The 20,524-nt window shown below is 44.0% G+C and overlaps 5 protein-coding genes across 5 annotated transcripts; all 5 read left to right on the top strand.

Annotated features, from left to right (window-relative positions):
• The first annotated feature begins 1,076 nt into the window (after nt 1-1,076).
• On the top strand, nt 1,077-2,015 carry LOC6635569 (ras-interacting protein RIP3). The gene is made up of 2 exons (XM_070211191.1): nt 1,077-1,211; nt 1,275-2,015. The coding sequence occupies exons 1-2, from the start codon at nt 1,148-1,150 to the stop codon at nt 1,949-1,951; spliced, it is 741 nt and encodes a 246-aa protein (XP_070067292.1). The 5' UTR covers nt 1,077-1,147; the 3' UTR covers nt 1,952-2,015.
• Nucleotides 2,016-3,424: 1,409 nt separating this feature from the next.
• On the top strand, nt 3,425-4,429 carry LOC26530503 (pre-intermoult gene 1 protein). The gene is made up of 2 exons (XM_070209377.1): nt 3,425-3,614; nt 3,685-4,429. Exons 1-2 carry the CDS (start codon nt 3,554-3,556, stop codon nt 4,353-4,355), a joined length of 732 nt encoding a protein of 243 aa, XP_070065478.1. The 5' UTR covers nt 3,425-3,553; the 3' UTR covers nt 4,356-4,429.
• Nucleotides 4,430-8,825: 4,396 nt separating this feature from the next.
• LOC6635570 (uncharacterized) lies at nt 8,826-10,103 on the top strand. Its single transcript, XM_002058889.3, has one exon. It carries the CDS (start codon nt 8,952-8,954, stop codon nt 9,933-9,935), a length of 984 nt encoding a protein of 327 aa, XP_002058925.1. The 5' UTR covers nt 8,826-8,951; the 3' UTR covers nt 9,936-10,103.
• Nucleotides 10,104-10,236: 133 nt separating this feature from the next.
• On the top strand, nt 10,237-11,235 carry LOC6635571 (uncharacterized). The gene has a single exon (XM_002058890.2). The coding sequence runs from the start codon at nt 10,254-10,256 to the stop codon at nt 10,677-10,679; it is 426 nt and encodes a 141-aa protein (XP_002058926.2). The 5' UTR covers nt 10,237-10,253; the 3' UTR covers nt 10,680-11,235.
• A 366-nt stretch (nt 11,236-11,601) lies between these two features.
• LOC6635572 ((3R)-3-hydroxyacyl-CoA dehydrogenase) lies at nt 11,602-12,655 on the top strand. Its single transcript, XM_002058891.4, has 2 exons — nt 11,602-11,781; nt 11,840-12,655. The coding sequence occupies exons 1-2, from the start codon at nt 11,739-11,741 to the stop codon at nt 12,544-12,546; spliced, it is 750 nt and encodes a 249-aa protein (XP_002058927.1). The 5' UTR covers nt 11,602-11,738; the 3' UTR covers nt 12,547-12,655.
• The last annotated feature ends 7,869 nt before the right edge of the window (nt 12,656-20,524 follow it).

Below are 20,524 nucleotides of genomic sequence, written 5' to 3'. Positions count from 1 at the left end.
CACTAATTTTTCTGTGCTGTGATCCACATATATTATTTATGATGGCCTAGCATTTTGGTAGATCTTCATTCTTAAGATTCTTAAGCGAGTGATCTATATGTGTTTTTTTCTTCTTCGCCAATTTAAACTTATCTTTTGAATTGCATTTCAGTATATTTTCACTCTTCAGATCGCGTGTGATTTTCATTTTTTCAACCGTTTTATAGATCGTAACCTAAGCAAACGATAGTTTCCAGTTCCTCTCTACACGAATTGCAGATTTATATTCGCATTTGAATTTAACCATTCAAAAACTCAAGGCAAATTTTCATTTGTGTTTAGCTGAAAAACGTTTGGTTCCTTTTTAATCTTACAATTCTACGAAATTTCGCTTGTGATCTAGTTCAATCTTTAGTAGCTTTTTACTGATTCACTTCACCTGAATTTTAATTACCTTTCACTCACTTAATACTACGATCGATCAATCAATATAAGTTCTTTTCTGAATAGTTTGAGATCTGATGAGCAATTTCAAGTCATATAGTTTTGGCTACGCATTTGCGAATTGCATTCTGCAATTGAACTAAATGCGGATCGTAGGTCTGATCAGTGCGGTTCATTGACTCTGGTTACACTTTCGCCCTTAGGCGATGTTTCTGTTGAGATTCCAGAGTTTCTGTTGGTCTGAAACAAAGACAACAGCCATGTATGAATATGCTAATGCGCATCGATTGATTCGCAGATACAGATACAGCTATGCAAATCGCGTGTAGCGCGGATCGTGGAGCGGGAACAAGACCAAGAACGGGCTGAGGTGAGGTGAAGCTAGGGTTATCAGGTTGTTGCGCCGGGTCAACACCGGTGTTATTTATGGGATTATGCAAAATTGGCTTACAACTAGCGATCAAGCAGACTGCGCCTGTTAACATAGAGCCTATTTCGGTTGCTCTGCTCCGTTCCGATATGTTTCTATCGCTCTCTTTGGCGATGTAACTCTCTTGGGCATATTAGGCCTGCTAATTAGCCAAATGTTACAGCCCAGGTTGTAACTGTAGGCATATAAATATGCCAGCGATTGCCGTTGTAAGTCAGTCAGGCAGCGATACGCATCCAATAGAGATTCGCGGCAAATAGCCAAAAGAAAAAAAATAACAAGTAGCCAAAGGACATGCACATGCTCAGGGGTTTACTCATCGTGGCCTGCCTGGTAGCCATTGCGCTGCAGGCTAGCGGTAAGTAGCGGCAGTCGTTGTCCCACCTGCACAAGTGTCAACTGAAGTTCCATTCTATTGCAGCCAAGCAACAGCAGGGCAGACGTGGACATAAGCAGTATCAGCTGTTTGGCCGCCAGCAGGATTATGATCTGCCGGCCGAGGGACGCGTCAATCCGACCAAACTGGCAGCCGTGCTCAATGCCGCACTCGGCAACTCGAACGGCTCCTCGCCCACGCCCACAACCACCACCATATCGACCAGCCCAAGCACCACGACCGGCACCGCCACCACAACTCTGACACCATCGGCAACTACGACATCACCGACATCACCTACGACCACCACTCAAACAGCGGCAAGGCAGGCCTTTAACGACGACGATGACGACGATGATGTGGAGGAGGATGAGCAGAGCTACCAGCTGGCCAATCAATTCGATCTAGAGGACGATGATGACTTCAACGATGTCGCTCCCATTGAGGGCCATCTCATCCGCAGCGGTCAACGCAGTCGGGATGATGCTCTGGCGCGCCAGCGCCGTCAGTTCAGACGGAAGCAGCAAGTGCAACGTCGCCGCCAGCAGCAGGCCAAGCAGCGCCGTCGCCAGAAGCGTCGCCAACAGCAGCAGCGTCGTCGCCAACGCCAACAGCAGCAGCGCCGTCGTCGCAACCGTCGCCGCAACATGCGCCTGATCAAGCGTTTCCGCCAGGGCGCCAACCGGAACCGTAACAGACGCGTTATCCGCGTCCGCGCTTAGGACATAAAAGCATGGTCAAATTGCCAGACAACCTAATGTGAAACCTTGAATATAATACATACTGATCAACCTATTTACATAGTTTTATTTACGCCCCGATCATGAAGGCCATAGAAGCCACTTCATCTCAAATATCCAAAAAGCAGAAATTATATATTGTCATTTATATAATCAAAGTTCGTTGAGCTTGCTCAACATATCTCGCAGAAGGGAAAATTGCCCATATAAAAATTCGATTTTTGACTTATATTTCCTATACAGCTAAATGATATAGACGTCCCTTGCTAAAAGACATTTGGTGAGCTAAGAAATACAAAGTGGTACAAATTACCTAAGTAAAATATATAATATAGTGCCCCGATTCGATATAATTACTGATCAAGCAAGTATCCTTATATACTTGATGGTATCAGAGATTTTTTCGTGATAAAACTAAGTATGATGCGCTCTGTACGGGTGTCAGAAATAATTTAATGTTGCTTATACTATTATAACACTAATTTCTATACATCTAAGAAAACAGTTGACTAGAAGCGTAGACTAGAAGACTTGACTAAAAATCCAAGAGCTCCTTAAATCCTGATAATTTGTTTAGGTGTGTGTTCACAGTTCCCTGCAAATCTGCATAAAGTAGACTCTGCTAGAGTCTCCGAAGAACGATATTCTGCTGAAGAACGATTACAACTTAGTATATGCCTCTTCTTTTCATTTTCGTTTGTTTTTCGAGTTAAATCGATTCAGTTGCGATATTTTGAGAATCCGTCTGTGTATTGTCACTGATCACGTAGTATTTCTCGTAGGGAAATTTCTGAAAAATCAAAATACGCAGTCTACAAGTCTATGCAAGTCTACACTAGAATTGTCTAGTCTAATTTAAGCATATAAGTTTACATCTGTGGATACCCTAAATGTGTATGTTCTTAAAGTTGCATATGCTCAAGCATATTTTAAATGCCAATCAGTTAAGAGATGAAAATGAACATTAATTGCAATTTTATAAGAAAATCAACTTGTAATATTAACATTTATGTTTACAGTGTACCCTTGTTTTTCTGATCCAGTTATTGTCAATATCTTGATGACGATTTCTTATTGGCGCTTTAAGAGCTGTCAGAATTGATGAGCTCTTGACACTAAGAACGTATATATTAAACGAAAAGTAAAGATGGCTGATGTTAGCAATGTATTGTGTGGTCCGTCTGTGATATATTGTTGATTTGACGGGCGAGATCCGATTTTGATCGCAGCTGTTTTCATTGCGAACTTTGTCGCTGGGTCAATCTGGTTCATTGGAAGCGAATGGAGCGAGCGGGCAATAGAAATGTTGCCAAAAATTTATGCGAAAATTTGCAAATTTGCTAAAATGATAATGAGAATTATTAGCACCGACTAGCTGGACTAGTTGTTGTTGCCAACTGGAGCTTGGCCTCGGGTATATAACCCTGCCGGGCCGTTGGCATTGGCACAGTCAAGCAGCAATATTGCCCCAGGCAAGCAGCAAGCCGGAGCTCGCCAGGATCTAAAAAAAAGAGAGAGACGCACACACACATATATATATTTATATATATATATATATAGGAATTACCAGAAGAATACATCATCATGAGATTTCTGGGTTATGCACTGCTGTTGCTTACAGCAGCGGCTTTGGCCAACGCAGCAGGTGAGTTAAGCTGAGAGCGGCGAGCGTTTGATATCAGTCGTTATATCCATATCAATACAACAATCCGCAGTTGGACGCAGCGAGGATGATGAGGCATCGCCGCAGAGGTACCGCCTGTTCAAGCGCAGCGCCGTTGCCGAGGGCAGAACCCTGTCGCAGCTGCTGTCGCTGAAGGGTGGCAACTGTCCGCCAGTGACAACTACAACCACAATAACACCCACACCCTCGACGACCACAGGCACCTCGACCACGACAACAACTCCATCGGTCACCTCATCAACTCCGACAACGCCCCCGTCATCGGCTCGTGGCTACAATGACGACGACGATGAGCCTGCTGATGAGCAAGACGTGGACGTCGACGATGATGACTATGAGCTGGATCGCCTGCACGCCGACGATGATGAATTGGCCGCCTATGAGCTGAACAGCCTGACACGCCGTGGCAGCAGCCGCCCAGTACCGGCCAGCAACCAGCTGTCCGACAGCACACGCCTGCAAGCCTACGAGCTGCGCCGTCAGACGGAGCAGAACAAGCTACTGCGCCAGCGCATCCAGTTCCTGCGCCGCCAGAGCGCCCAGACTCGCCGTCGTGCCCAACGCGCCCGTAAGCAGCAGCGCCGCCGCAACAAGAACAATCGCCGTCGCTTGAGCCGCAGGAATCGCCGCAATCGCCGTCGCGCCAACACTCGCAATCGCCTTGCCAGACGCCGCCAGAGAAGGAACCGTCGTCGCAATTAGAACAGCTACCGCAGCCAGCTTGCATAGCATCCGTTGACAATCGAATCTTCTGAAATAAATCGAATACAAAAGCATGTGATTGAGATTTTAACAGCCACTCTCTGGCTCAAAGATAGAGAAAGAGACGGAGATCGAGGGACAGGGAGAGAGAGTAAAGGCTTAGTTAACTGAAAGTTATATTTCTTCCCTTCTTCGCTTATCAACAACATTTTTATAACCTGAACCCATTAAAAATGGGTATAAGTGTATATTGTATTTGTGCAAAATCCAAATGTATGTAACAGGCAGAAGGAAGCATCTCCGACTCCAAAAAGTATATATATTCTTGATCAGCATCAATAGCCGAGTCGATCTAGCCATGTCCGTCTGTCTGTCCGCCCGTCCGACCGTCCATCCGTATATATGAACGCAAGGATCTCAGAACATATAAGAGCTCTAGACTTGAAATTTTAGATGTAGGTGCTCCTAGTGCCTGCACAGATCGACTTTGTTTCCAAAAATCGATAGCTTAATCCGTTTCCAAGAAATCGATAAGAATCGAAATCGAAAAAATTGGCATCAAAACAAAGGAAATTCAAAATTTTGAGCCAAATCGACAAAATAGCAACAGGAGATATGACCTTCCAAATCATTACAGTTTTTTTTTCAAGATCGAGGTCGGTGCGAAAATCGAAAGAAGATATGACGTTTCAAAACGACATAACTCCGCGCGGAGACCATCTCAGCCATCACGATTTTTTTCAAGATCGAGGTCGGTGCGAAAATCGAAACTTTTTCGATGATTTTTAATATCTCGGGTAATAGCTCCGCGCGGAGATATGACGTTCCAAAACGACATAACTCCGCGCGGAGATATGACCTTCCAAATCATCACGTTTTTTTTTTTTCAAGCTCGAGTTCGGTGCGAAAATCGAAAGAAGATATGACGTTTCAAAACGACATAGCTCCGCGCGGGGACCATCGCAGCCATCACGATTTTTTCAAGATCGAGGTCGGTGCGAAAATCGAAACTTTTTCGATGATTTTTTTTAATATCTCGGGTAATTAATGTCTGATTTTAAAATGTTATACATTTCTGAATGCGTACAGATCCCTACCATCAATTGGCATTCAAGCAAATTAAACAACGTTTTGTTAAAAAAATGTTGTTGACTAAACACCGATTCGTTCGTTAATTCAACCTTTCTGATGAAATTTTGGAATATTTTCGTCAAATAATGTCAGGTTTTGGAATTTAATACCATTTTTGACTCGTAAGGATCAGTTCTATCGATTGGCATCAAAAAAAAGGAAATCCAAAATTTAGACCCAAATCGACAAAATGGCAAACGCCTTTTTTTCAAAATAGAAATCCAAAATTTTGACCCAAATCAACAAAATGGCAAGGGGTTACATCCCGTTTTTTTTTCAAAATCGAGGTCTGCGCAAAAATCGAAACTTTTTCAATGATATTTTAATATCCCGGGTAATAGCTCCGCGCGGAGATATGACGTTCCAAAACGACATAGCTCCGCGCGGAGATATGACGTTCCAAAACGACATAGCTCCGCGCGGAGATATGACCTTCCAAATCATCAGGTTTTTTTTTTCAAACTCGAGTTCGGTGCGATAATCGAAAGAAGATATGACGTTTCAAAACGACATAACTTCCCGCGGGGACCATCCCAGCCATCACGATTTTTTCAAGATCGAGGTCGGTGCGAAAATCGAAACTTTTTCGATGATTTTTTTTTAATATCTCGGGTAATTAATGTCTGATTTTAAAATGTTATACATTTTTGAATGCGTACAGATCCCTTCCATCAATTGGCTTTCAAGCGCAAAAATCGAAACTTTTTCAATGATATTTTAATATCCTGGGTAATAGCTCCGCGCGGAGATATGACGTTCCAAAACGACATAACTCCGCGCGGAGATATGACCTTCCAAATCATCACGTTTTTTTTTCAAGATCAAGGTCGGTGCGAAAGTCGAAACTTTTTCGATGATTTTTTTAATATCTCGGGTAATAGCTCCGCGCGGAGATATGACGTTCCAAAACGACATAACTCCACGCGGAGATATGACGTTCCAAAACGACATAACTCCGCGCGGAGATATAACGTTCCAAATCATCACGTCTTTTTTTTTCAAAATCGAGGTCGGTGCGAAAATCGAAAGAAGATATGACGTTCCAAAACGACATAACTCCGCGCGGAGACCATCCCAGCAATCACGATATTTTTCAAGATCGAGGTCGGTGCGAAAATCGAAACTTTTTCGATGATTTTTTTTAATATCTCGGGTAATTAATGTCTGATTTTAAAATGTTATACCTTTTTGAATGCGTACGGATCCCTACCATCAATTGGCATTGAAACAAATTAAACATCGATGGGTTCATAAATGTTAAAGACAAAAATACCATTAGTTCGTAAAGTCAACCTTTTTGATGATTTTTTTGAAAATTTTCGTCAAATAATGTCTGATTTTGGAATTTTATACCATATTTGACTAGTAAGGATCAGTTCCATCGATTGGCATCAAAAAAAAGGAAATCCAAAATTTTGACCCAAATCGACAAAATGGCAAGGGGTTATAAGTTATAAGTTTTTTTTTCAAAGTCGTGGTCGGTGCGAAAACCGAAACTTTTTCGATGATGTTTTAATATCTCGGGTAATAGCTCCGCGCGGAGATATGACGTTCCAAAACGACATAGCTCCGCGCGGAGATATGACGTTCCAAAACGACATAGCTCCGCGCGGAGATATGACGTTCCAAAACGACATAACTCCGCGCGGAGATATGACGTTCCAAAACGACATAGCTCCGCGCGGAGATATGACGTTCCAAAACGACATAGCTCCGCGCGGAGATATGACCTTCCAAATCATCACGTTTTTTTTTTTCAAACTCGAGTTCGGTGCGAAAATCGAAAGAATCCCAGCCATCACGATTTTTTCAAGATCGAGGTCGGTGCGAAAATCGAAACTTTTTCGATGATTTTTTTTAATATCTCGGGTAATTAATGTCCGATTTTAAAATGTTATACATTTTTGAATGCGTACAGATCCCTACCATCAATTGGCATTCAAGCAAATTAAACATCGATGGGTTCATAAATGTTAAAGACAAAAAAAACCATTAGTTCGTAAAGTCAACCTTTTTGATGATATTTTGGAATATTTCCGTCAAATAATGTCAGATTTTGGAATTTAATACCATTTTTGACTCTTAAGGATCAGTTCTATCGATTGGCATCAAAAAAAAGGAAATCCAAAATTTTGACCCAAATCGACAAAATGGCAGGGGTTACATCACGTTTTTTTTTCAAAATCGAGGTCGAAATCGAAAGAAGATATGACGTTCCGAAACGACATAACTCCGCGCGGAGATATGATGTTCCAAACGACATAGATTATAGCGGGCATCTTTAGTATTCAATTTAATTTACAAAACTTGTCAAAGTTTCACATATATATATATATATATATATATATATATATATATTTGTTTTTTTGTGAAGCTTTAAGTTAGATAAGTTTTCAAATTGCTTTTCAATGAATCGCATATTATTATCTTCTTGTTCTCTTCGTTATCGAAATCTATTTCATTAAAGACTTTCTTCTATTTTCCTCTACTTCTTAAGATGTTTCTATCTTTTTCTTAACGTCCATTAGGCTTCTGGAATTTTAAGATCTTTTGTTAATTCGAATTTGAAAGCATATATAGAAGAAGATATAGGACATGGATTATATAAAAGTTATGCTCCATATGCTACATATGGATCACAAAAGCGGTTTACCAGATTGAAACTGAGGCTGCCCTGCGGTTGGCTGGTGCACCTTCAACCCATTTGCCTCTCATTAAAAACTCGAGTTTCGGTGCGCCAACTAAATTGGTTTTCACTTTTTCAGAACAACACGCGGTGTCCAATGACCAAAAGTCGAACTTGGACTCCGACTGGGATTCAGACTGAGCGATGATGATGACAGCGACAATTAAACTTGCTGGCATGAAGGCCAGGGCCAAGGGCGCGCGGCAACTTTGACGAGGGAGGGCTCATTGCCAAGTGCGCGAAACGCGCATAGAAAGCAGCCAAAGCGGCCAGCGCAACGGCTCAATGGTTGAACGCTTGACTGGCTTGGACCGGGTGCCGAGATGATAAGCAGAACGAGACTCGACGGCGATGACGGTGAAGAACTATTCGCCGGGGCCTTGATGGCATGCTCAAATAGCTGCAAGCATTATTTTGGTCTTCTCTTTTATTTTTGTCGAAAAATTGAATTGAATTCAATTGTGAATTGCGTATATTTTCTGGATAGGCAGAGTCGAAATTCCCTAGGCCATTTACAGTTAGCGCCCGAGCAATGGGCAATGGAATTTGGGATTTGCGATCTGGCATTTGCATAAGTATTGATGCCATCGGACTCGCAAAGGTGGGTATAAAAGGCTTTCAATTTAGACGATAATGTATCAAACATTGATTACCAATCAGTGCGAGCACACACGGCTGGGACTCGAACTTGAACTCGGACACAACTGGCAGCAAGTAAAATCGTCTGTTCGAAAAGTTCTCATACGCTATACAGCTGAGTAGTTTCTGCAGCTCCAACGATGAAGCATCCAATCACATCCTTGCTACTTCTCTCCAGCCTCATGTGCCTCATGGTGCTGGCCGAGAAGCCGTCGCACATGCTGAAGGCTCGCCGCGGCTCCTATTTTAATGAGCCCGCCCTGGCGCGCTCTAACGATGCCAGCGTGGCTGTGGCTCTCGATACGAATGCCGACAAGGATAAGCTGAGCGAAGCAGCCGCTGTCGTTGGCGGCGCCAGCAGCAGTGGCAGCAGCGGCAGCATCAGTGCCACGGGCAACAAAGATGCTTCCAGCGGACGGCTGTTCCTCAAGAAGTTCCTTATGTTCAAGAACATGTTCAGCAGTAACAATCAGCCGGTGATACCCATTATTATAACTGGAGCTGGCAGTGGCAGCGCCACCACTCCGACAACCACGGTGACATCAACGGGCTCGATACCAACGGCCACGGGCACTGTCACCACCACGCCGACGTCACCCACATCACCGACAACGCCCACGACGGCCACAGGTCGCGAGTATTATGGCCAGCAGGAGGACGAACAGCAGGAGGGAGATGAAGCCGCTGAGGAGGAGCCCAAGCCAGCGGGTGCCATTGCCATGGCCGCCAATGCTGAACTGATCGACGAACAGGCCCTCCAGGCAGCACTTGCTGCCGGCGCACAGGAGTACGAGGTGTTCACCGAGGGGGATCAGGCAGACACCGGAGCCACCGAGAGCAAGGCCAGCCAGAACAATCGCATCAATCTGCGCCGCAAGGGTGCTCGCCGCGGTCAGGGCCAGATGATCAGCGTGCGCATACCGCCTCGCTACCGTCGCTACTTCAAGAACGGGCAGAAGGTCATGTTGAATACCAAGAGCCGACCCAACAAACGTCGCGTGGTCCGAAGACGTGTGCAAAACAAGAACAAACGCTTCAACAACCGTCGTCGTGGTGGCAAGAACAAGAACAAGAAGGGCAAAGGCAAGAACAAGAACAAGCGCCCACGCCTGCCCGTGGTCTAAGCAAGTCACAAATCGCGATCCGAGCGAGAGCCCGGGGATCGACAATCCCCAACGAGCAAGACAACACAATTCATTTTTTTTTTCTAATTTATTATAGCTAATCCTAAATTAAAGACGCACTTCTTTTGGTCAAACAGAATAAATGAAATCTTTCGAAGAGTACTCGACCCACTTTTACTTCTTTTCAATTGTTCTAATTGTTGAGGCCTCTTCAACGATCGTGTTGGGGCATTCAACTGCCTCAGGCACTACGCTATTTAAGCCGCATGCTGTTGCTGTCAGCTAAGAGAGTCCAAGATGAGCCGTGCTCCGAACTGGATGCTGATAATCGTGCTGATCGCACTGGCTGCGAGGCTCAGCGCCGCGGGCTGTGCCGGCGCCACACAGAAGCTGAGACTGCGTCTGCGCACCACCCCGAATGAAGTGGCCGGCGATGAGACCGACCAGCAGCTGGCCCAGCAGCTGGATCTGAGCCAGCTGAGCGATTCACAGCTGCAGCAGCTCATGCAGCAGCTCAACCTGGGCGATGAGTACGACGAGGATCATCGCGGCAGCAGCCGCCCCTGGAATAAGGTGCAGCGAATCATACGGCGTCAGCTAGTGCGCATACCCAAGCGCTATCTGAAGAAGCTGCTCCGGCAGTTCGGATTGGCCCGCGCCGGCAACTATCGCAGCGGTTCGCTTCAGTGGGAACCTGAAGTGGAGGCACAGCCTGAGCTCTATTATCTAATACCGCTGGAATAAGAATTAAAAATGACATGATTTATGATTTATGAAAACGGTATTAAAAGAAAATCCTAAATTCATCAATATAGCCATTGGTAGATAATCTGTTTTCGCTTCGCACACATCCATCTAAGTTTTCCGACATCTGTCAAGCAGAATCATTAAAATTCGATTTGAAACTTTATATTTTTCCTGTCGGTTCAAAACTTAAAACTTTTTGATGATTTTTAAGAATCACGGATAAACAAAATCTTCATTTTGAGCCAAATCGGAAGCCTATTATCGATTGGCAGTCAAATATCTCAACAATCCAGGGAATATATATATATAAAATATAAGAAATGGGATCGATTATGATGTTTGTGGATGATATACCATTCTGGACACATAGAGATCAGTATTATCGACAATAAAATACAAATTTTTTTATCAAATTCGTTTGTTGATCGTCGAAAAATAAAGCGACATCGTGATACTACGCTAGGCAACAACATAATTCCGCCGATCTAAGAATCTATAAATTTTCCAATATAAATATAAATAAATAAATAAATATAAAGAGACAATTTTGATTGCGGCTAATTTGAAATAGAAACGTTATTTCATAAACTTAGTCAAGTGTGGAGCCATTTCGTTGAGTGTGGAGCACGGAGCATTGCAGCACAATCCGTTGCATACTTTTCGGCACCTTTATCAATTGATGCTTGCTTGGATCGGCATAGCTCAGCTGTAGCAAAAGCTCCGTTAAAACTGAAATACTTTTGTTGGGCTACTTTAAATTAAGAAATTTCTTAATACTGCTCTGCTGTTTACTAAAAGTAACACAACTATTAATATTCAATAGTGCTGTTATCAGTTGCACTACATGTAAGCGTAGTATATTGAACAGCTGATCGGTATATTTATATACGGGCAGCTTGGCTAGTTGGGCTTTGGTCACACTTGTTGCAAAAGCTGCGCAGGTGGCGTGTTGTTTACTTGTGGGCAGTTCTCGTTCCATCTGTGATTCGATTTAGATACCTCAGATCCAATTACACATACACACACGCACGCATCCACACCCAATTAAGAATCACAATGGCAAGCGGATTACTGGCTGGAAAAGTGGCATTTGTGACAGGTGCGTAACAGATTTGGGGGCCAGTCGAGTGAACTTTGAACTGTGATTCGAATCTTAGGCGCCGGCTCTGGCATTGGACGTGCCACCTGTCGCATATTGGCACGTGACGGCGCCAAGGTCATTGCAGCGGATCGCAATCTGCAGTCGGCTCAGGAGACGGCCAAGCAGCTGGGCGCCGAGCGAGCTGCCGCCTTGGAGGTGGACGTCTCGTCGGCGCAGAGCGTCCAGAGTGCGGTGGCCGCGGCGCTGACCCAGTTCAAGCAGGCGCCCAGCATTGTAGTCAACTCGGCCGGCATCACCCGTGACGGCTACCTGCTCAAGATGCCCGAGCGCGATTACGACGATGTGTACAGTGTCAACCTAAAGGGCACGTTTCTGGTGACGCAGCAGTTCGCCAAGGCGATGATCGAGCAGCAGCTGACCGACTGCAGCATCGTCAATCTATCGAGCATTGTGGCGAAGCTGAACAATGTGGGCCAGGCAAACTATGCGGCCACCAAGGCGGGCGTCATCTCCTTCACGGAGGTGGCATCCAAGGAATTCGGCAAGTTCGGCATACGAGTCAATTGCATTCTGCCCGGCTACATAGACACGCCCATGGTCGCGGTGGTGCCCGATAAGATCAAGCAGCAGGTGGTCCAGCGCTGTCCGCTGGGCCGCCTGGGCCAGCCCGATGAGATAGCCGAGGTAATTGCCTTCCTCGCCTCCCAAAAGTCCGCCTACGTGAACGGAGCAGCCATTGAGGTCACCGGCGGCCTCAAGTGAAGCACTAAAACAGCGTCTCGGATCGCTGCCCGCCCTGAAAAAGAAGCAGTTTGCATTTATTTGTTATAGCTAAACAATAAAAAGATTTTTTTTTTGATTTTTAGATAAATTTACTTGCTGATAAGCTTCTTTTGATTTATCGATCAGCTGTTGCTAATTGCTGATTAGCGACTTGCGCCATCTAGCGGCGAGCTTTGCAATCACAGTTTGGCGCTATGCGCCTTCAATTCAAAAAGACAACTGAAGATAAACGCAATTCATTCCAAAATTTAGTCTCAACTAATGGCACTAATGGCTCTAGCAGCATTATGCCTAAAATGTATATACATAGATCTTGGACAAGTTGAGTGTGCATTTCTTTACATATCGTATAGAAATCGAAATATTTTACTCTAGAACTTGACATCCGTGCAGCCCGTACTATCCGCACTATTGCCATAGATAAATATCGATTGTAATTACAGCACGGACTGCATTTCGGTGGCTTTGCGGTTGTCCCATTGTCCCAGTGCGGTCACAAAGGGAGACAGTGTCGCGTTTTTAGAGTGTGGGGTTGTGGTGCAGCCCAAGGAGAGGGAAAAGGGTATGAAAGGGGACACGGCTGCCAAAGTGTACAATATTAATATATTTCACAATTCCCCAGCTGCTAATTAACTTGGCCACACCAACACATTTGCACACATACACACGCACACAAAACGGGCCACATGTATGTGTGCTTGCGTGCGTGTGTGTGTGTGTGTGTGTGTGAGCATGTACATATGTTGGTCGGTTTGTTTGAGCACCACATTTGGGTGGGTTACGCCTGTGGTCGTGCGTGCAATTTAAATAATGAAGACATTTTATTAATTCAAGAAATTCAACTCGCATGCCTCAAATATGAGCACCACACACACACACACACACACACACACTCACACCCGCACACAACACACACGAGCAATTACACAGAACGGGTCGCCAGGACATTAAGCAACATCAAACCAAGAGCAAAAGTTTCGGCTTCGGCACCAACCCCCGCTATCCCAGCTAGACCCAGCTCATGCGAATGCGGTATACATTAAGCGCGTGTGTGTATGTGTGTATGTGTTTGTGTTTGTGTGTGTGTGTGCGGGTAGCATTTTGCCCATTTCGTTTTTAGTGCATAGTGAAAAACAAAACATTTCCTAATCATATGGCCAAAGTCGCAAAGCACCAAGCACACACACACACACACACACACACACACACACGAGTTACTGGAGCTGGGGAGTAGAACGTAGGCAAGGGGCTGGCTATCGCCCCGCACCACGCACCCCGCTGCTGTCCACTGCCCGCCTCGCTATAGCGTTAACAATTAACAACACAACGCACTGCGACAACGACAACCCAACGCCTGGCAGCCACTTGAGCCATAAAACAGCCCAATGGTGACCCCAATCAACCCACACTCCACTCACTCACACACACACATACGAACACACACATGCACAGTGCAAACCACTCGCCATATCTCATGTTAATGAAATCGTAACTCTTCGTGCGACTTGCGTCCGTTTTTTGTCTGCTGCGCAGCACGTTGCCGTTGCCTTTGTCGATGACGTGCGTCAGGCTCCAGCCAGGGGGCACGTTGATGTCGCCGACTCCAAGCTCGAGATGCACGCTGCAGCCACCAATTGTTCATAAAAGTGCGGCTGCTGTTATGTGGTGGGTGGTGCTGGGTGGCGCTGGGAGGCGGCTGTGGATGCCAGCGCACTAGGCGGGTGATTAACTCAGAACTTTGCCGGAACGTGAGCAAACCCAGCGAAAAAAAGTAGGAAAAGTAAAGCAAATACTTAGCGTGCATTCGGATGCTACCGACTGTCAGATACACTGCTCACAGCAGCCAAATGGTATTATTTTGCTTAGCTTAAGTTCAGATTGTTAGAAAAATGCACTCAAATTGAATAAAAAAACAAGTAAGAGGTTCTAGTCGGGAGCTCCCGACTAGAGGATACCCTCAACCCTATTCTTCCAACATCAAATGCATATATATATTCTAAATATATATTCTAGGGATCCTTACGCATTCAAAAAGGTATAACATTTTAAAATCAGACATTATTTGTCTGATTTCGTTCGTTTTGGAACGTCAAATCTCCGCGCGGAGTTATGTCGTTTTGGAACGTCATATCTCCGCGCGGAGTTATGTCGTTTTGAAACGTCATATCTCCACGCGGAGTTATGTCGTTTTGGAACGTCATATCTCCGCGCGGAGTTATGTGGTTTGGAACGTCATATCTTCTTTCGATTTTCGCAGCGACCTCGATTTTGAAAAAAAACGTGATGATTTGAAAGGTCATATCTCCGCGCGGAGTTATGTCGTTTTGGAACGTCATATCTCCGCGCGGAGTTATGTCGTTTTGGAACGTCATATCTTCTTTCGATTTTTGCAGCGACCTCGATTTTGAAAAAAACGTGATGATTTGAAAGGTCATATCTCCGCGCGGAGCTATGTCGTTTTGGAACGTCATATCTCCACGCGGAGTTATGTCGTTTTGGAACGTCATATCTCCGCGCGGAGTTATGTCGTTTTGGAACGTCATATCTCCGCGCGGAGTTATGTCGTTTTGGAACGTCATATCTTCTTTCGATTTTCGCAGCGACCTCGATTTTGAAAAAAAACGTGATGATTTGAAAGGTCATATCTCCGCGCGGAGTTATGTCGTTTTGAAACGTCATATCTCCACGCGGAGTTATGTCGTTTTGGAACGTCATATCTCCGCGCGGAGTTATGTCGTTTTGGAACGTCATATCTCCGCGCGGAGTTATGTCGTTTTGGAACGTCATATCTTCTTTCGATTTTCGCAGCGACCTCGATTTTGAAAAAAAAACGTGATAGTTTGAAAAGTCATATCTCCGCGCGGAGCTATGTCGTTTTGGAACGTCATATCTCCGCGTGGAGTTATGTCGTTTTGGAACGTCATATCTCCGCGCGGAGTTATGTCGTTTTGGAACGTCATATCTTCTTTCGATTTTCGCAGCGACCTCGATTTTGAAAAAAAACGTGATGATTTGAAAGGTCATATCTCCGCGCGGAGTTATGTCGTTTTGGAACGTCATATCTTCTTTCGTTTTTCGCAGCGACCTCGATTTTGAAAAAAACGTGATGATTTGAAAGGTCATATCTCCGCGCGGAGATATGTCGTTTTGAAACGTCATATCTCCACGCGGAGTTATGTCGTTTGGAACGTCATATCTCCGCGCGGAGTTATGTCGTTTTGGAACGTCATATCTCCGCGCGGAGTTATGTCGTTTTGGAACGTCATATCTTCTTTCGATTTTCGCAGCGACTTCGATTTTGAAAAAAAACGTGATGATTTGAAAGGTCATATCTCCGCGCGGAGTTATGTCGTTTTGGAACGTCATATCTTCTTTCGATTTTCGCAGCGACCTCGATTTTGAAAAAAACGTGATGATTTGAAAGGTCATATCTCCGCGCGGAGTTATGTCGTTTTGGAACGTCATATCTCCGCGCGGAGTTATGTCGTTTTGGAACGTCATATCTTCTTTCGATTTTCGCAGCGACCTCGATTTTGAAAAAAAACGTGATGATTTGAAAGGTCATATCTCCGCGCGGAGTTATGTCGTTTTGGAACGTCATATCTCCGCGCGGAGTTATGTCGTTTTGGAACGTCATATCTTCTTTCGATTTTCGCAGCGACCTCGATGTTGAAAAAAAACGTGATGATTTGAAAGGTCATATCTCCGCGCGGAGTTATGTCGTTTTGGAACGTCATATCTTCTTTCGATTTTCGCAGCGACCTCGATTTTGAAAAAAACGTGATGATTTGAAAGGTCATATCTCCGCGCGGAGTTATGTCGTTTTGGAACGTCATATCTCCGCGCGGAGTTATGTCGTTTTGGAACGTCATATCTTCTTTCGATTTTCGCAGCGACCTCGATTTTGAAAAAAAACGTGATGATTTGAAAGGTCATATCTCCGCGCGGAGTTATGTCGTTTTGGAACGTCATATCTCCGCGCGGAGTTATGTCGTTTTGGAACGTCATATCTTCTTTCGATTTTCGCAGCGACCTCGATGTTGAAAAAAAACGTGATGATTTGAAAGGTCATATCTCCGCGCGGAGTTATGTCGTTTTGAAACGTCATATCTCCACGCGGAGTTATGTCGTTTTGGAACGTCATATCTCCGCGCGGAGTTATGTCGTTTTGGAACGTCATATCTTCTTTCGATTTTCGCAGCGACCTCGATTTTGAAAAAAAAAGTGATGATTTGAAAGGTCATATCTCCGCACGGAGTTATGTCGTTTTGGAACGTCATATCTTCTTTCGATTTTCGCAGCGACCTCGATTTTGAAAAAAAACGTGATGATTTGAAAGGTCATATCTCCGCGCGGAGTTATGTCGTTTTGGAACGTTTTTTAGCGACATAGCTCCGCCGAGATAACTTCTTCGCGAGATTATGTCGTTTTATAGCGACATAGCTCCAACATAACTCCTCCAAGAAGAGATTATGTCGTTTTATAGCGACATATCTCCGCCGAGATAACTCCTTGGCGAAATTATGTCGTTTTATAGCGACATAGCTACGCCGAGATAATTCCTTGGCGAAATTATGTCGTTTTATAGCGACATAGCTCCGCCGAGATAATTCCTTGGCGAAATTATGTCGTTTTATAGCGACATACCTCCGCCGAGATAATTCCTTGGCGAAATTATGTTGTTTTTTAGCGACATAGCTCCGCCGAGATAACTCCTTGGCGATATTATGTCGTTTTTTAGCGACATAGCTCCGCCGAGATAACTTCTTCGCGAGATTATGTCGTTTTATAGCGACAAAGCTCCGCCGAGATAATTCCTTGGCGAAATTATGTCGTTTTAAAGCGACATATCTCCGCCGAGATAACTCCTTGCCGAAATTATGTCCAGATTATAACGACATATCTCCGCCGAGATAACTCCTTGGCGATATTATGTCGTTTTTTAGCGACATATCTCCGCCGAGATAACTCCTTGGCGAAATTATGTCGTTTTATAGCGACATAGCTCCGCCGAGATAACTCCTTGGCGAGATTATGTCGTTTTATAGTGACATAGCTCCAACTAACTCCTCCAGAAGAGATTATGTCGTTTTATAGCGACATAGCTCCAATATAATTCCTCTAAGAAGAGATTATGTCGTTTTAAAGCGACATAGCTCCAACTAACTCCTCCAGAAGAGATTATGTCGTTTTAAAGCGACATAGCTCCAACTAACTCCTCCAGAAGAGATTATGTCGTTTTATAGCGACATAGCTCCAACTAACTCCTCCAGAAGAGATTATGTCGTTTTATAGCGACATAGCTTCAATATAATTCCTCCAAGAAGAGATTATGTCCTTTTAAAGCGACATAGCTCCGCCGAGATAACTCCTTGGCGAGATAATGTCGAGATTATAACGACATATCTCCGCCGAGATAGCTCCTTGGCGAGATTATGTCGTTTTATAGCGACATAGCTCCAATATAATTCCTCCAAGAAGAGATTATGTCGTTTTAAAGCGACATAGCTCCAACTAACTCCTCCAGAAGAGATTATGTCGTTTTAAAGCGACATAGCTCCAACTAACTCCTCCAGAAGAGATTATGTCGTTTTAAAGCGACATAGCTCAAATATAATTCCTCCAAGAAGAGATTATGTCGTTTTAAAGCGACATAGCTCCAACTAACTCCTTCAGAAGAGATTATGTCGTTTTATAGCGACATAGCTTCGCCGAGATAACTCCTTGGCGAAATTATGTCCAGATTATAACGACATATCTCCGCCGAGATAACTCCTTGGCGATATTATGTCGTTTTTTAGCGACATATCTCCGCCGAGATAACTCCTTGGCGAAATTATGTCGTTTTATAGCGACATACCTCCGCCGAGATAATTCCTTGGCGAAATTATGTTGTTTTTTAGCGACATATCTCCGCCGAGATAGCTCCTTGGCGAAATTATGTCGTTTTATAGCGACATAGCTCCAATATAATTCCTCCAAGAAGAGATTATGTCGTTTTAAAGCGACATAGCTCCAACTAACTCCTTCAGAAGAGATTATGTCGTTTTATAGCGACATAGCTTCGCCGAGATAACTCCTTGGCGAGATAATGTCGAGATTATAACGACATATCTCCGCCGAGATAACTCCTTGGCGAGATTATGTCGTTTCATAGCGACATAGCTCCAATATAATTCCTCCAAGAAGAGATTATGTCCTTTTAAAGCGACATAGCTCCGCCGAGATAACTCCTTGGCGAGATAATGTCGAGATTATAACGACATATCTCCGCCGAGATAGCTCCTTGGCGAGATTATGTCGTTTTATAGCGACATAGCTCCAATATAATTCCTCCAAGAAGAGATTATGTCGTTTTAAAGCGACATAGCTCCAACTAACTCCTCCAGAAGAGATTATGTCGTTTTAAAGCGACATAGCTCCAACTAACTCCTCCAGAAGAGATTATGTCGTTTTAAAGCGACATAGCTCAAATATAATTCCTCCAAGAAGAGATTATGTCGTTTTAAAGCGACATAGCTCCAACTAACTCCTTCAGAAGAGATTATGTCGTTTTAAAGCGACATAGCTCCAACTAACTCCTCCAGAAGAGATTATGTCGTTTTAAAGCGACATAGCTCCAATATAATTCCTCCAAGAAGAGATTATGTCGTCTTAAAGCGACATAGCTCCAACTAACTCCTCCAGAAGAGATTATGTCGTTTTAAAGCGACATAGCTCCAACTAACTCCTCCAGAAGAGATTATGTCGTTTTAAAGCGACATAGCTCCAATATAATTCCTCCAAGAAGAGATTATGTCGTCTTAAAGCGACATAGCTCCAACTAACTCCTCCAGAAGAGATTATGTCGTTTTAAAGCGACATAGCTCCAACTAACTCCTCCAGAAGAGATTATGTCGTTTTATAGCGACATAGCTCCAATATAATTCCTCTAAGAAGAGATTATGTCGTTTTAAAGCGACATAGCTCCAACTAACTCCTCCAGAAGAGATTATGTCGTTTTAAAGCGACATAGCTCCAACTAACTCCTCCAGAAGAGATTATGTCGTTTTATAGCGACATAGCTCCAATATAATTCCTCTAAGAAGAGATTATGTCGTTTTAAAGCGACATAGCTCCAACTAACTCCTCCAGAAGAGATTATGTCGTTTTATAGCGACATAGCTCCAATATAATTCCTCTAAGAAGAGATTATGTCGTTTTAAAGCGACATAGCTCCAACTAACTCCTCCAGAAGAGATTATGTCGTTTTATAGCGACATAGCTCCAATATAATTCCTCTAAGAAGAGATTATGTCGTTTTATAGCGACATAGCTCCAATATAATTCCTCCAAGAAGAGATTATGTCGTCTTAAAGCGACATAGCTCCAACTAACTCCTCCAGAAGAGATTATGTCGTTTTATAGCGACATAGCTCCAACAGAACTCCTCCAAGAAGAGATTATGTCGTTTTATAGCGACATATCTCCGCCGAGATAACTCCTTGGCGAGATTATGTCGTTTTATAGCGACATAGCTCCGCCGAGATAACTCCTTGGCGAGGTTATGTCGTTTTATAGCGACATAGCTCCGCCGAGATAACTCCTTGGCGAGAAATTGCCGAGATTATAACGACATATCTCCGCCGAGATAACTCCTTGGCGAGATTATGTCGTTTTTTAGCGACATATCTCCGCCGAGATAACTCCTTTGCGAGATTATGTCGTTTTATAACGACATAGCTCCAATATAATTCCTCCAAGAAGAGATTATGTCGTCTTAAAGCGACATAGCTCCAACTAACTCCTCCAGAAGAGATTATGTCGTTTTAAAGCGACATAGCTCCAACTAACTCCTCCAGAAGAGATTATGTCGTTTTATAGCGACATAGCTCCAACATAACTCCTCCAGAAGAGATTATGTCGTTTCATAGCGACATAGCTCCAATATAATTCTTCCAGGAAGAGATTATGTCCT

This window comes from Drosophila virilis, chromosome X (genome assembly GCF_030788295.1).
Source record: "Drosophila virilis strain 15010-1051.87 chromosome X, Dvir_AGI_RSII-ME, whole genome shotgun sequence".
In the NCBI taxonomy this organism is placed as follows: domain Eukaryota; kingdom Metazoa; phylum Arthropoda; class Insecta; order Diptera; family Drosophilidae; genus Drosophila; species Drosophila virilis.
Note: the sequence above shows the minus strand (reverse complement) of the source record. Positions and strands in the feature narration are given on the sequence as shown.